The sequence below is a fragment of the Primulina huaijiensis genome, chromosome 17 (genome assembly GCF_012295235.1).
Source record: "Primulina huaijiensis isolate GDHJ02 chromosome 17, ASM1229523v2, whole genome shotgun sequence".
NCBI classification, from domain to species: domain Eukaryota; kingdom Viridiplantae; phylum Streptophyta; class Magnoliopsida; order Lamiales; family Gesneriaceae; genus Primulina; species Primulina huaijiensis.
Window position 1 is genome coordinate 3,436,235 of NC_133322.1, and position 12,526 is coordinate 3,448,760.

General features: G+C 32.8%; 3 protein-coding genes across 4 annotated transcripts; 1 reads left to right on the top strand and 2 right to left on the bottom strand.

Moving 5' to 3' along the window:
• Positions 1-22: 22 nt before the first annotated feature.
• Positions 23-1,398, bottom strand: LOC140963127 (uncharacterized). Its single transcript, XM_073422366.1, has 3 exons — positions 1,277-1,398; positions 211-412; positions 23-131 (listed from the first exon to the last, which is right to left on the bottom strand). Exons 1-3 carry the CDS (start codon positions 1,390-1,392, stop codon positions 117-119), a joined length of 333 nt encoding a protein of 110 aa, XP_073278467.1. The 5' UTR covers positions 1,393-1,398; the 3' UTR covers positions 23-116.
• Positions 1,399-3,614: 2,216 nt separating this feature from the next.
• Positions 3,615-4,529, bottom strand: LOC140963671 (cold shock protein 2-like). The gene has a single exon (XM_073423074.1). It carries the CDS (start codon positions 4,468-4,470, stop codon positions 3,838-3,840), a length of 633 nt encoding a protein of 210 aa, XP_073279175.1. The 5' UTR covers positions 4,471-4,529; the 3' UTR covers positions 3,615-3,837.
• Positions 4,530-7,965: 3,436 nt separating this feature from the next.
• On the top strand, positions 7,966-10,281 carry LOC140963126 (thaumatin-like protein 1b). Of its 2 annotated transcripts, XM_073422364.1 has the most exons (4): positions 7,969-8,228; positions 8,333-9,035; positions 9,539-9,639; positions 9,816-10,270. In XM_073422364.1, the coding sequence occupies exons 1-4, from the start codon at positions 8,174-8,176 to the stop codon at positions 9,818-9,820; spliced, it is 864 nt and encodes a 287-aa protein (XP_073278465.1). In that variant the 5' UTR covers positions 7,969-8,173; the 3' UTR covers positions 9,821-10,270. The 2 variants fall into 2 exon arrangements, with proteins under 2 accessions (XP_073278466.1, XP_073278465.1); XM_073422365.1 differs by lacking the exon at positions 9,539-9,639 and having other exon boundaries at positions 7,966-8,228; positions 9,816-10,281.
• Positions 10,282-12,526: the final 2,245 nt, after the last annotated feature.

A 12,526-nucleotide genomic window follows, 5' to 3' on the forward strand; every position in this document is an offset into this window, starting at 1 on the left:
CTTTGTTTGAAGTTCTTCCACGTCAAAAATGTCATCCTTACACTCTACTCTTCTAATTTCTATCAACTCCGATATATGCGGATTGTTCCTTACATTTCTCTTCGCCCACTCTATAGCTACATCAGTAACATCTAAAACAATGCAATGTTTCATCATTTAGCACAACATAGAACAATTCAAGATGAGACCACAGAAGAAATTTGCAAGTACCTGAACCAACAAACTTCCAACCAAGAAGGGAAGCACCAGGAAGGGGAAAAATGCAATTTGCTCCAGTTCCAAATCAAAACCATTCACTTTGCCATCAGCCCAGGTGCCCGATATGAGGTTTGAGGCCAAAAGATCCTCCATCCAATGGATGTAATTTGATTTGTTGGGTACTGTAGGACACAGCTGCCCATCAGGACTCCACCTACAAACCGTAAGCCACCATTATATTAACTGTTAAGATTTATCACATTGGTTGAACAGAGTTTCTGAGAGTTGCATATATGGACTTGGACAATCTTCCCCATCGAACTAGCTTTTGGATTGAGTTAGGTCCAAGTCTCAATCTTAATATAGTATCTTAGCTCAGGCCCACCATTATGTGTTGGACTTCCCATAATTAAGTCACATGTTAATGTCTTTCATGCTCTCGTTGTTCATTCATGGACATGAGGAAGATCTGTTATCGATTGTATAGAATTCATAAGAATTGTATATATAAACTTGCTCCTCTTGAGCTAGCCTTTTGACGGTGAGCTAGGTCCAAGTCTCTATCTTAACATTAACCAAATTACAAGAAACATCAACAAACTTAGTAACTAAACGTTGTGTCACGACATTGTTTCAGCTAAGAAAAATTATCGCAGAATGTTTCCATTTGAACCTGAACATAATCAAATACATGGATACGCAAGAAGAAAGGAAAAAAAGGAGCAAAGACGACAGATAGACGATATTCGATAGCATAAGGTCACTAAACAAAATAAAAGCAACATAGCCAAAGTGTTCAATATTTAAAGATTTGAACTTGCAAATTAAAAAACTTTGCATGTGAAACAGGAATAGCAGCAAAAGTTTCCCCAAAAAAAAAAAATTAGCATACCAGTCGATTCCATGATCATGGAGTAGTAAAACCCTGGTCAACTCTCGGGTGGCATTAAAATCCGTCCAGTCGATTTTGGGTTTACCTTCACGAGAGTAGAAACGTAGGACCGGAAACTGGGGTAGAGAGAAGCCAGGAAGCAGAAATCTGGTGGATTTTCAGAGTATTTGTTCCGTGGGTGAATACCTCGCGTCTCTCCGTCGCTCTTCCTCTACCTTTTGCTCGGCATGGCCGCCACCCCTCACCGCGAGCAAGAATCCCCCGCCTCTCGGTGTGTTATAAGTACGCAACAAAAGCGCCATAAAGGCATGACTAGCGATTTGAAAAAAAATCTTAAATTTTAATCACTTAGAGCAACCGCAAGCCCCACTATCTCATCAAAAATCGTAGAGTGCACATGTCACATACACATTACATTAACACATCTATTCTCTCACATTCATTTTAACACACACACTCATTATTTATAGGTCATGTTGTCCACTCATTCATCTTATTCTTACTTTAAATTAAATAAATTCAATTTCAAATTTTTTAAGAAATTTAAATTATTATTATTTTATATTAATAATAATATGTTTTTAAATAACATTAAATAAGGAAACAACGTTTAGCGACGGTTTGTGGAAATCCGTCGCTAAATGTCAAATATTTTTTAAAAAAAAACCAGACAGATGGGCGTTCATAAAAAATATAAAATATAATTAAAATAATTCAAAACACGTGTGGCCCGCGTGTCAGCAAATCAGCCACGATATTTCAAAAACCGTCGCTAATTGTCCAATTTTTTTAAAAAAATAAACTGACACAGGGGCGTTCAAACTATAACGCCCACTCACAATGGAGATGGAGTGTTAAATGGGTGGGGTGCCCTTAGTAGTTCTGTGAGTGTTTATGTAAAACTTTTGAGTAGATTTCACGAATCTTTATCTGTGAGACAGATAATTTTATTGATATTCATAATAAAAATAATATTCTTAGAATAAAAAGTAATACATTTTCATGGATGACTCAAATAAGAGATCTGTCTCACAAAATATGACCCATTAAACCGTCTCACGCAAGTTTTTACCAAATTTTTTTTATTAATATCTTTAAAGTAATTAGGCTATTTTGTTTTGTTGTAAAAATTTTGCACTAGTTTAACATTTATCTGAAATAATAAGATAAAAATAAAAATCACATAGAAGATAGTGAAACAAAGAAATTAACAAACATAAACTTCAAAATGCATAATTTGCGGAATAAGATATGATAGATGCATTTGAGAAGATGAATTTTATAATCTATATTTTAATTATAATTTTATTGTGTTTTAAAAAAAAATTATAATTTTATTGTTTACAATAAAAAATATATCAAATATTAAATTTACATCATATTTATTTACATATTATTAATAGAAAATATAATAGATTTCAAATAACTAAGTGAACTTGATATATATAGTAATTAACTTGAAATATTATATAAAAATATAAAATAGATTAAATTTATGATTTTATTTTTCTAAACAATCAAAATATATTTGAACTTCGTTCATCTAAATTGAGACCCTCCCTCCACACACGCACCAAAATTAAAAGTTCAGAAACATGAGGTATTATTTTGGCAGATCGAAAACACTAGGGACTGACTCGGGAAACTCATAAAACATTGGGGACCGATATGTCAATAAGACATCCCCATAATGCTTGTATGTTTCACAATTTCTTTTAATCTTTTTTTTTTTTACATTTGTCATCATTTTAATGATAGATACTCAATTTTTAAAATTATTAATATCGGGTGATTACATGTATCAAAATGCTTATATGTTCAACATCATTCTAAAAACATCATCTAGACAATTTTTTTTAACCTAAATATCCAATTTTTATTATTTATTTTAAATTTATCTACTAATTCATCTATATCATATTCAAATTGAACGACATATTTACCATTTTATAGAAATGTTTTTGAATTTTGATACCATTTGTGAGACATGTATGTAACAATAGCTATACCCATGTCACATTCACAATTAAAACAGCAATACATTTTTGCTACATATAATCATATATATCAAAGTGTATATATATATATATTCTAAATTTGTAATATTTAAAACTCGTTTCATATTTATATGTACACAAAGATTTGAAGACTCTTTCCTTGTTCAATTCTTATCAAATGTATTTAGATTTGAGAAACATGTAATGCTAAATTCAAAGTGTTGATTGAACGTTGATTGTTAAGTTTAAGCACATTTAATGCGAGCCCTTCTACTCAACTTCAGGATACAAACACATCAAGAAATTCTTCAATTTAATAGATTAAATCGTGTTCTACATCCAAATCAGATAACACGATTTGGTCCCGACTACAAGATTTATCTCCTTCATCTACATCAATCACAGAGGCCACATGATGAAGTGAAAGATCCAAGTTTTTTCAAGTGATTTAAATGCTCCAAATTCGACCAAGATATATAACAAAATGGAGGATCATAGCTGAAAATAAAAGAACCAGACACTGATAATTCGAATTAAACACCATGTGTATTCATATGGGAACAAAAACAGACAAAATTCCAAACCAAAAATGAAATCAAACGATACCATAAAGGATGTAGGTCACCAGATGTATATATTATCTGATTTAAAGCTTTTGGCAAAAGAAAAAGATGACAAAAAGTAAAGATCCCTAACCATAAATCTAGCTAATTAAACCATGGTGGGTAGAACAGAGAAAAGGGGGGGAGATCAACGGTTGGAGTTGGGACATTCACGAGAAAAATGTCCCTCTTCACCACAGGTATAGCAGCCACCACCTCCTCCGCCGCCGCCTCCACCTCCTCCATATCTTCCACCTCCTCCACCGCCGCCATACCTACCCCCGCCGCCTCCACCGCCTCCCTGAGAGCAGTCTCTCGCCATATGCCCATTCTCACCACATTTGTAGCAACCTCCGCCTCCACCTCCGCCTCCGCTTCCGCCGCGATTCCCGCCTCGGCTTCCTCCGTACCCTCCGCTATCTCTACCCCCGTACCCGCCGCCATCTCTACCCCCGTTGTACCCGCCGCCATCTCTGCTCCCGTATCCACCGCCACCGCCGTTGTAACCGCCACCATCTCTACCCCCGTAGGAACCACCACGGGTGGTTCCTTGGACAGAGCTGCCGTCAGGACCCGTCACGTTGGCCGCCTTGGCCCTGCCATCGCTGCCGTACTCCACCACGAACTCGACGGACTCGCCGTCTCCGAGGCTGCGGAAACCATCGGACTTGATAGCTGATTGGTGGACGAACAGATCTTCACTCCCATCATCTGGAGTGATGAAACCAAAACCCTTTTGGTCATTGAACCACTTGACGGTGCCCGTTTTCAAATCAGCCATCTCTAAACCCTAGCTCGCCTCTCCTGCTCCCTTCTCAGTGGTGAAAGAGGGGATTTCGGTGCATTTTTATAGTAGCAGTTTAGGGTTAAACACAGGCGGATTTTATTTCTCGGTATACACTGATTTTAATTTCTCAATTCAATTCCGAATTATTTTCTCCTATAATTTATTTTTTGCTTTATTCCGATTCTATTTAATTGGAATGTAATAAATTGGTCGCGGTAAATTGCACTTATCATCATGTAATATAAAATAATCATGTAATATAAAATAATGATGGGTGTGTATATATATATATTATCATCTTTTTACACAATGTATGCATAAATATTAAAAGTTTTTGGTTTTAAATAATATTGACACGAAACACCTAGAAATTATATTAATTATTAAAATTAAAAATCTTAAAAATATTTTTTTTATATTTAAAAGATGATATGATCATTTGAAAATTTAAAATTATAGATAAAAATAAATTAATATTTTATTGAGACATGTTCCTTATGGGTAAACTTTAATTTATTAAAACAAAATTTTATGATATATTTAGGTATAGTTTGGTACAATAGATTGATAAATAATCCTTCTTATCCCACGTTTGGTATCTTTTTAGAAAGCTCATGATAATACCATGGGCCCGTGATAAATAATTTTATACAAGGATAAAATATCTCTTTTATGAGATGTGATAATTTTAATTTAATGATAAAAAAAACACCACAAATGACTTAATTGTCCTCGATATATAAAAATCTTAAACCATATCGTTCTCTCATTTCACCGCCCCATCAAATAAATATTTTTATTTATTTATCTATATTATATAATATGATAATTATATAAATGATTTTTATAAAGCTCAATAAAATTATAAGTATCACTAGATTAACCTTAAAAATTGATATTTGACTTGACTCACAAAATCAAGGGCTCAATTATCATATTATATAATATATAAAATTAGATAAAAATAAATAAATCATGCAAGTACTGTCGGCGCATGAACAGATAAGAAATATGAACTCAAGCAACAACTTTGAAATTATAAAATTTATTATGATAAAGTTAACTTTATCATTACAATCTAATATATAAATTTAATCACTCTTATTAAAATCATACCAAACATTAAATATAATATCTTACATCTTATTTATCCTTATCTTATCTTTATATTATATATCACATGTTTATCTTATCATGTGTACCAAACTATGCCTCAGTGTTCCCAAAAATATTTATATGCCCCCTCGTATATTATGATAATAAATACTCACGTGAGACGTTTTACATGTCTGTTTAGTGATATAGATTTTCGTTCCGACTCATTTCATGAAAAATATTAGTATTCATGATAATTATAAATCAAATCAAAATGTCTAATCATTATAAACTATTGAGCTCGTCTCACATTAAACTTGCTCTATTATAATATGGTATTAATAATTAAATGTCTTTTAAACTTCTATATTGTTGGAAATTAAGCACATTTATCTTACATGCAGTATATTTTATGCTCGATTATTAAAAACGTTAGCTTTGAAATATCATTAATTTTATATAGAGGTTGATTGTTTTGTTTTTTTTTTTTAAGTTTTTACGAAATGGAAAATATTATTTGCTCTATTAGATGTGCTTTTTTATTAATATATATATAGACTTTTTAAAATTTTGGTTTAGTCCACCCTTTAAAGTTTACATGGGCTCCATTTAATTTAGCCCGATATCATATTGCTTTATTCGCCCACCTTGTGGCCTTGGGTCTTTTAAGTTTTACCTAATACAACTTTATTTATTTCACTGCACTCATTTTCTTTTAAACCGGCTAATCAAATCCACATTTAAGGCATTGAACTTCTTTTATATTTTGTGAGACGATGTTGTGAATTTATTATATATTCACGATATGAATTAGATTTTTTATGAATTGATTTGAGATAAAATTAGCTCGTGAGACGATCTCATAACAATTTTTGTGTTTTATTGAATAATTTTTATAAAAAAAACATTTTGACTGAACAGTACTGTCGATTTTGACATTCCAATTTTGAATCTTCTAAAGTCAAAACAAGTTATCTATGGCACCACACAACAATTTTATTTTTATTTTGTTTTCTTTTGGTTTGATGTCAAGAGATTGCGTTTATTGCGTGATTCATCATAGAAATTGGAATTATAACATGCTGATATTATCAAAACCATACAATTTTAATGTGATCAAATCAATTGATAAAAATAACAAGTAAAAAGCATACTAAAATTGCATATCAAAATGTATAATATCTCGACCCACCGCGTAGCATAGATGAATACTTAAAAAAATTTAACATAGATATATAAGTCTTTTGTGAGACGGTCTTACGGATCTGTATCCATGAAACGAGTCAATCATGATCATATTTACAATAATAAGTAATAATTTTGATATAAAAAGTAATATTTTTTCATTCGTGACTCAAATAAGATATTTATTTTACAAAATTGACTTGTGAAACAATCTAACAAATTTTTTTGTGTATATAGATTATTATCAAATAAATTTGAGTGTTTTCAAATGACTAAGGTTTTTTGTTTTTTTAAACAAAACAAAATAGAGTTCATTTACTCAACCTAACTACGTGAGGTCATTATGTACAACAAATTTCAAAAATAATGGAATCGAGTATTGAGATATTTGTGGAATAATTTTTGTCAAATTTATTTTTTTAAAAATGACAATGTTCAAATGTATTAGAGTATTTTCAAATAAACATGAAAATAATATATTTTTTTAAAAAAATATTTAACCAAAATTATTTTACTAACTACTGCTGGAATATTTGTAATCTATATTTTCTTGAGACCTGTTTGTATCCTAAATCATATACAACCTGTTTTTACTAGCCAGTAAACATGCATCTCGATTAACTCGTCTGAGACAAAAAAATTTTTTTTTAATATTTGTTTTTACTTGTCTAAAACTTGTTGATTTTAACTTTGAAAACTTGGTGTGTCTTGTCCAGAGTAAATATGTGTTTAGAGAGCTTTCATGGATTAAAAAAAAATGTGAGTAGGTCTTTTTTGAGACGGTTTTACGAATTTTTATCTGTGAGACGGGTCAACTCTACCGATATTCACAATAAAAATAATACTATTAGCATAAAAAGTAATATTTTTTCATGGATGACCCAAATAAGAGATATGTCTCACAAAATATGATCCGTGAGACCGTCTCACACAAATTTTTGTCAAAAACTGTTTATCGGATGTATTCCTCTCATCTGACAAAATCTCGAATATTCGAGTTCTAACATTTATCGGGGAGATAAAGAAAAAAGAACTCGATATTTCATCGAGACAGAATCGAGTTTACGACAGTGACAGTAAACACTCCCATTACATTTAACATCTCGGTGGCATTGATATGAGTTTAAAAAAAAAAACACCAAATTAATAATCTTGAATTAAAATTGTTAAAATTGTCTTAAGTCTACGAATAGCTGAGGTGATAGACTTAAATCAAAGAATTAGATTTTGCCGAAAGGGATGCCTCTTCAAGTGGCACCCGTCAAATATTTTGCCTTTCCACTTTTGTTTCCTTTCTGTATCGCCGTTGCCACTTTTCTTCTGCTTCCTCAACGAAAAATGGAAAAAATGGCGGAAAAAGTAAGGGAATCCAAGTGACCTGCCCGGTAAATTTTTCAATAAGTTTGCAAATTATTCGATGGACCGTCTTCTCTTTCTGTCGATCATCGTTTTCGCCCTATCTTTCAGCTCAGGTTTGTTTCGGTTGACTGGTTCTTCAATTTCAATTCATTTCTTTTTTAATTCTTGCTTTAAAATTTTCGGTTTTTGGTTTTTTCCTAATGATTCTTGAAATCAGAGCTGGAGTCGACGACGTTCAAGATAGTCAACAAGTGCCGCCGCACCATATGGCCCGGCATACTTACCGGCGCCGACAGGCCGATTCTTTATCCCACGGGCTTTGTATTGAAGAGTGGGAAATCGAAGACTCTCACGGTGCCAGACTCATGGTCGGGTCGGATCTGGGCTCGGACTCACTGCTCCAACGACCCATCCACCGGGAAATTCACCTGCGGCACCGCGGACTGTGGGTCCGGAAAGTTACAATGCGCCGGGAGCGGCGCTATACCCCCCGCAACGTTGGCCGAGTTCACCCTCGACGGCGACCAGGGCCTTGACTTCTATGATGTCAGCTTGGTTGATGGGTACAACCTCCCAATGCTGATAGTGACCAGAGGAGGTACAAGAGGTGGTTGCAGCTCAACCGGGTGTCTGGTTGATTTGAACGGCGCTTGCCCGAGGGAGCTGACGGTGGCCCGTGGGAACGGCAGCCGGAGTGAAAGCGTGGCGTGCAAGAGCGCCTGCGAGGCGTTCGGGGATCCGATGTACTGCTGCAGCGAGGCCTTCAACACGCCGGACACGTGTCATCCGTCGGTGTACTCGGAATTCTTCAAGCATGCTTGCCCACGCGCCTACAGCTACGCGTACGACGACACGACGAGCACCTTCACCTGTGCCTCCGCCGACTACATTATAATCTTCTGCCCATTGCCTTACACCAGGTATAATCATCGTATGTATCATACACTTCGATATTGTTAATTTATGAAAATTATACATGAATTTCGAAATTGTATTCACGCAAGCAATGCCACCAAAAATAAAAAGTTAATTGCTGAAAAAAAAGTAAAGTGTGAATATATGCTATAGTATGACACGGATGAGCAAGAATCAGAACCAAAATGGCTTGGGAAGGAGACATTTAGAAGCTTTACATTATATCATTTTCCCTGCCAATTTAGCCTCCGGTGATTATTTTAAACTTTGAATTCGAGTTTGAGTTATATTGGTCTTGTAATCTTGTGAGATTGTGTTACTTGTTTTTGCCATTCGAATTAATTAAGAAAACCACAAAAAATGCTTTGGTAGTGTTTCCACTGTGTTTGTATAGGTATGTGATGGGAAAAGATTGAATGAAAATTGTATCACTCCATATTCCATGTTGATACATTTTCTGTGTATTCGTTATATAATTTGGTAGAGTTTCTCTGCTCCGTTATTTCAGCATGAAGATGCTGGGAGCACGCACGGACGAAGCAAAGTTGCCACTGGTTAACAAAACCATGATGTACATTGGGCGGCATCACACGAGTTTATCATCCCGAGGTTCGACCTCAATAGATGTAGGGGGGGTTGGGAATGCAAAAATGGTAGTCTTAGAAAAATTATACATAAAATTCGGAACATTTTATTTGAGTGGCTGATCCACCCGGCAACTAGATAGAACCTCGTGCTGTTTTGCACTAACGTGCATGTTACTAACTGCAGTCGAATTCTTTCAGGCTGATTACCAGTCATTGTAGCCGAAGCATGATCATTTTGTTGTGAATTCCATGATACCGTTCAGGCTCCTGTTTCTCCATGGTTTCTTGGATTTGATCATAAGAAGTCTACAACATGAGGATGGCAAAGGGCTTACATGCTGTTACTCTGTCGTATCTTTGAGGTGTTCATTCTGTCCTATTTTTTCGTTTGTTGTTCGCCGGCTTGTTTTCTTAGTCTCGCGCATTGTCAAACTCAAACATTTATGACCTGAGTCACGTGAAATCAATTGCTCCACCACATGTTACTGCTGCGCATATTTAGATTAAATTGGCATTTTTTGTATGACTTGTATTTGTGTTGGAGTGTTCGAGTAGTGCCAACTCCCTTTCTTGTCTAAAATAATTAGTGGAGGGAAACGTTGTCTGTAATTTTTCTTCTACTTTGATTAAAACATGAAAGTGGACAGGGAAACAGGAAATCATAGACCGCTCAAGTTTCCTTGTAAAAAGTCTAAATTGCCAATGGATTGGGCTCATTTACGAAAGAGATAAAAAAAAAAAAAAAAAAAAAANACACGGTGAAATATCCAAAAAAAAAAAATTAAAATAGTGGACAAATCGTGATCATTTATCAGACTTGAATCCACTGTTACATAGCATAATATAGTCGGCAAAAACTTGTTTGAGACGGTCTCACGGATCGTATTTTGTGAGACGGATATCTTATTTGGGTCATTCATGAAAAAATATTATTTTTTATGTTAAAGAGTATTAATTTTATTGTGAATATCGGTAGAGTTGATCCGTCTTACAGATAAAGATTCGTGAGACCGTCTCACAAGATACTTACTCAATATAGTCATGCCAAAGAAGAAAATAGTATTCCCACTTGATTCTAAAATATTTAAGCTTAGAATTTTGGATACTAAATGGAAATTAAATGGGACCTTTGTGAACAAATAAAAAAGTAGTCAATTTTTCATCAATCATACATGATCTCGACTCGATTCGACTGGATTCAATAATTATTATTTTTCTTTAAATTATCCTGATTCGATTTTTGGGTCACACCATGGGTCCCAAAAAGTCGTAACAATAAATAGAGTCTCGTTTTCGATGTCTCAGCATGGTATAGTGTTCTTGGTAATTTATGGTACTAATTGTTTTTTCCAGAATAATTTATGGTACTATTATAATTTGTTTGATACTAAAAAGATTAAGAAGTTGGGAGATAGTTGCATTCATCTTTGAAGAAATAACAAGAAGAAACACAAATAATTTTATGTACTTTTAATAAATATTTAGAATACACATACTTTTAACACCTCAACCATGAAATTATGACTAATTTTACTTTAATTGAAGCCAGTCGTGCGATGCTGGCCTGGTTATGATGAAAATGTTGCAAAATAAATGGACTTTCGAAGACACAATCAAATATCCACTGCTAAAAGAAAGAGTGTCCAATTAATTCATTCTTTCCGTTTGTTCTTTTACATTGCATTATATATATATATATAATGTAAAAGAACAAACGGTCCCGGGTCTCGCGAAATGGTTTTGGGCTGTAAAATTACATAGACGTAAGTGAAAACGAATTAATGGGACGAGTCAAATCGATTTTTTTGTGAGTTATAAAATTATTGAATCAATCACGTATTTCATATGGTGGGACGGATTGATCCGACAAACTTATTTAATTTTTGTGTGATATTGTGTATTGGGGCTGACTGGCCCGCAATCAATCATTAACGGTGTGGACATAACAATTCGAAATTTTAGCGGATTGAGAAATTATCGATCCATTTTAACATATCGATTCCGTAACAAGTTTATCGTCACATCTAATAATTTATTGGATATTTCATACTTGTTTATCTCACTGAAATATTTTAAAAGTTTTAATTAATTAATAAATCGCATTTATCAAAAAAAACAATTAATTATATGACAAAAATGAATAAATTTATCGAAAATATCATATAGTTATTATTTAAAAAAAAATTGTAGAATGAAACGTGGATCCTAGGTTTTGTTACAATTTTATAGTTTTTTCCTCATATTTTGATAAATTTATTTATTTTTAATATTATTTAAATAAAAAACCAAGATATTGATAACATTTACAATAAATCGTATGAAATAAATTAATAATAACGTCACAATTTTAAATTAATTTTTTTTATAAGAAATATGTTAAATTGAGTAAATCTCAGCTTCAAGTTTTCTGTATGCATATTAATTTATCCTTTTAAATTTTTTTTAAAAAAAAGTTTGGTTGATTTGATTTTAACTTAATTGAAATATGGTCTATTCTAATTTTGATAGAGTAGGTCTTTTGTAAAATGATCTCACGAATTTTTATCTGTGAGACGGATCAACCTTACCGATATTCACAATAAAAAGTAATACTTTTAGCATAAAAAGTAATACTTTATTATGGATGACCCAAATAAAATATTTGTTTCACAAAATACGGTCCGTGAGACCGTCTCACACAAGTTTTTGTCATTTTAATAATATAATAGTTTTTTTTGAAGCGTAATATAATAATTTATTATTGTTCTTCTTAATTTCATTAATTTTGTTAATTTTAAAAAATCATTACTATTAAATTTTTATATGATTTATTATTATTTTATTTAAATATTATAAAAATGTATTTTAAAAATAAAATTTTATGATAATTCTCAGGAATTGCATTAAAAAATTAATATTTTTTTATAATT

Coding starts and splice junctions, on each gene's coding strand:
- LOC140963127 (XM_073422366.1), bottom strand. CDS start 1,392: ATGGCGCTTTTGTTGCGTACTTATAACACACCGAGAGGCGGGGGATTC. Junction 413..1,276: donor GAGCGACGGAGAGACGCGAG/GTATTCACCCAC, acceptor TACGGTTTGTAG/GTGGAGTCCTGATGGGCAGC.
- LOC140963671 (XM_073423074.1), bottom strand. CDS start 4,470: ATGGCTGATTTGAAAACGGGCACCGTCAAGTGGTTCAATGACCAAAAG.
- LOC140963126 (XM_073422364.1), top strand. CDS start 8,174: ATGGACCGTCTTCTCTTTCTGTCGATCATCGTTTTCGCCCTATCTTTC. Junction 8,229..8,332: donor CGCCCTATCTTTCAGCTCAG/GTTTGTTTCGGT, acceptor TCTTGAAATCAG/AGCTGGAGTCGACGACGTTC. Junction 9,036..9,538: donor TGCCCATTGCCTTACACCAG/GTATAATCATCG, acceptor CCGTTATTTCAG/CATGAAGATGCTGGGAGCAC.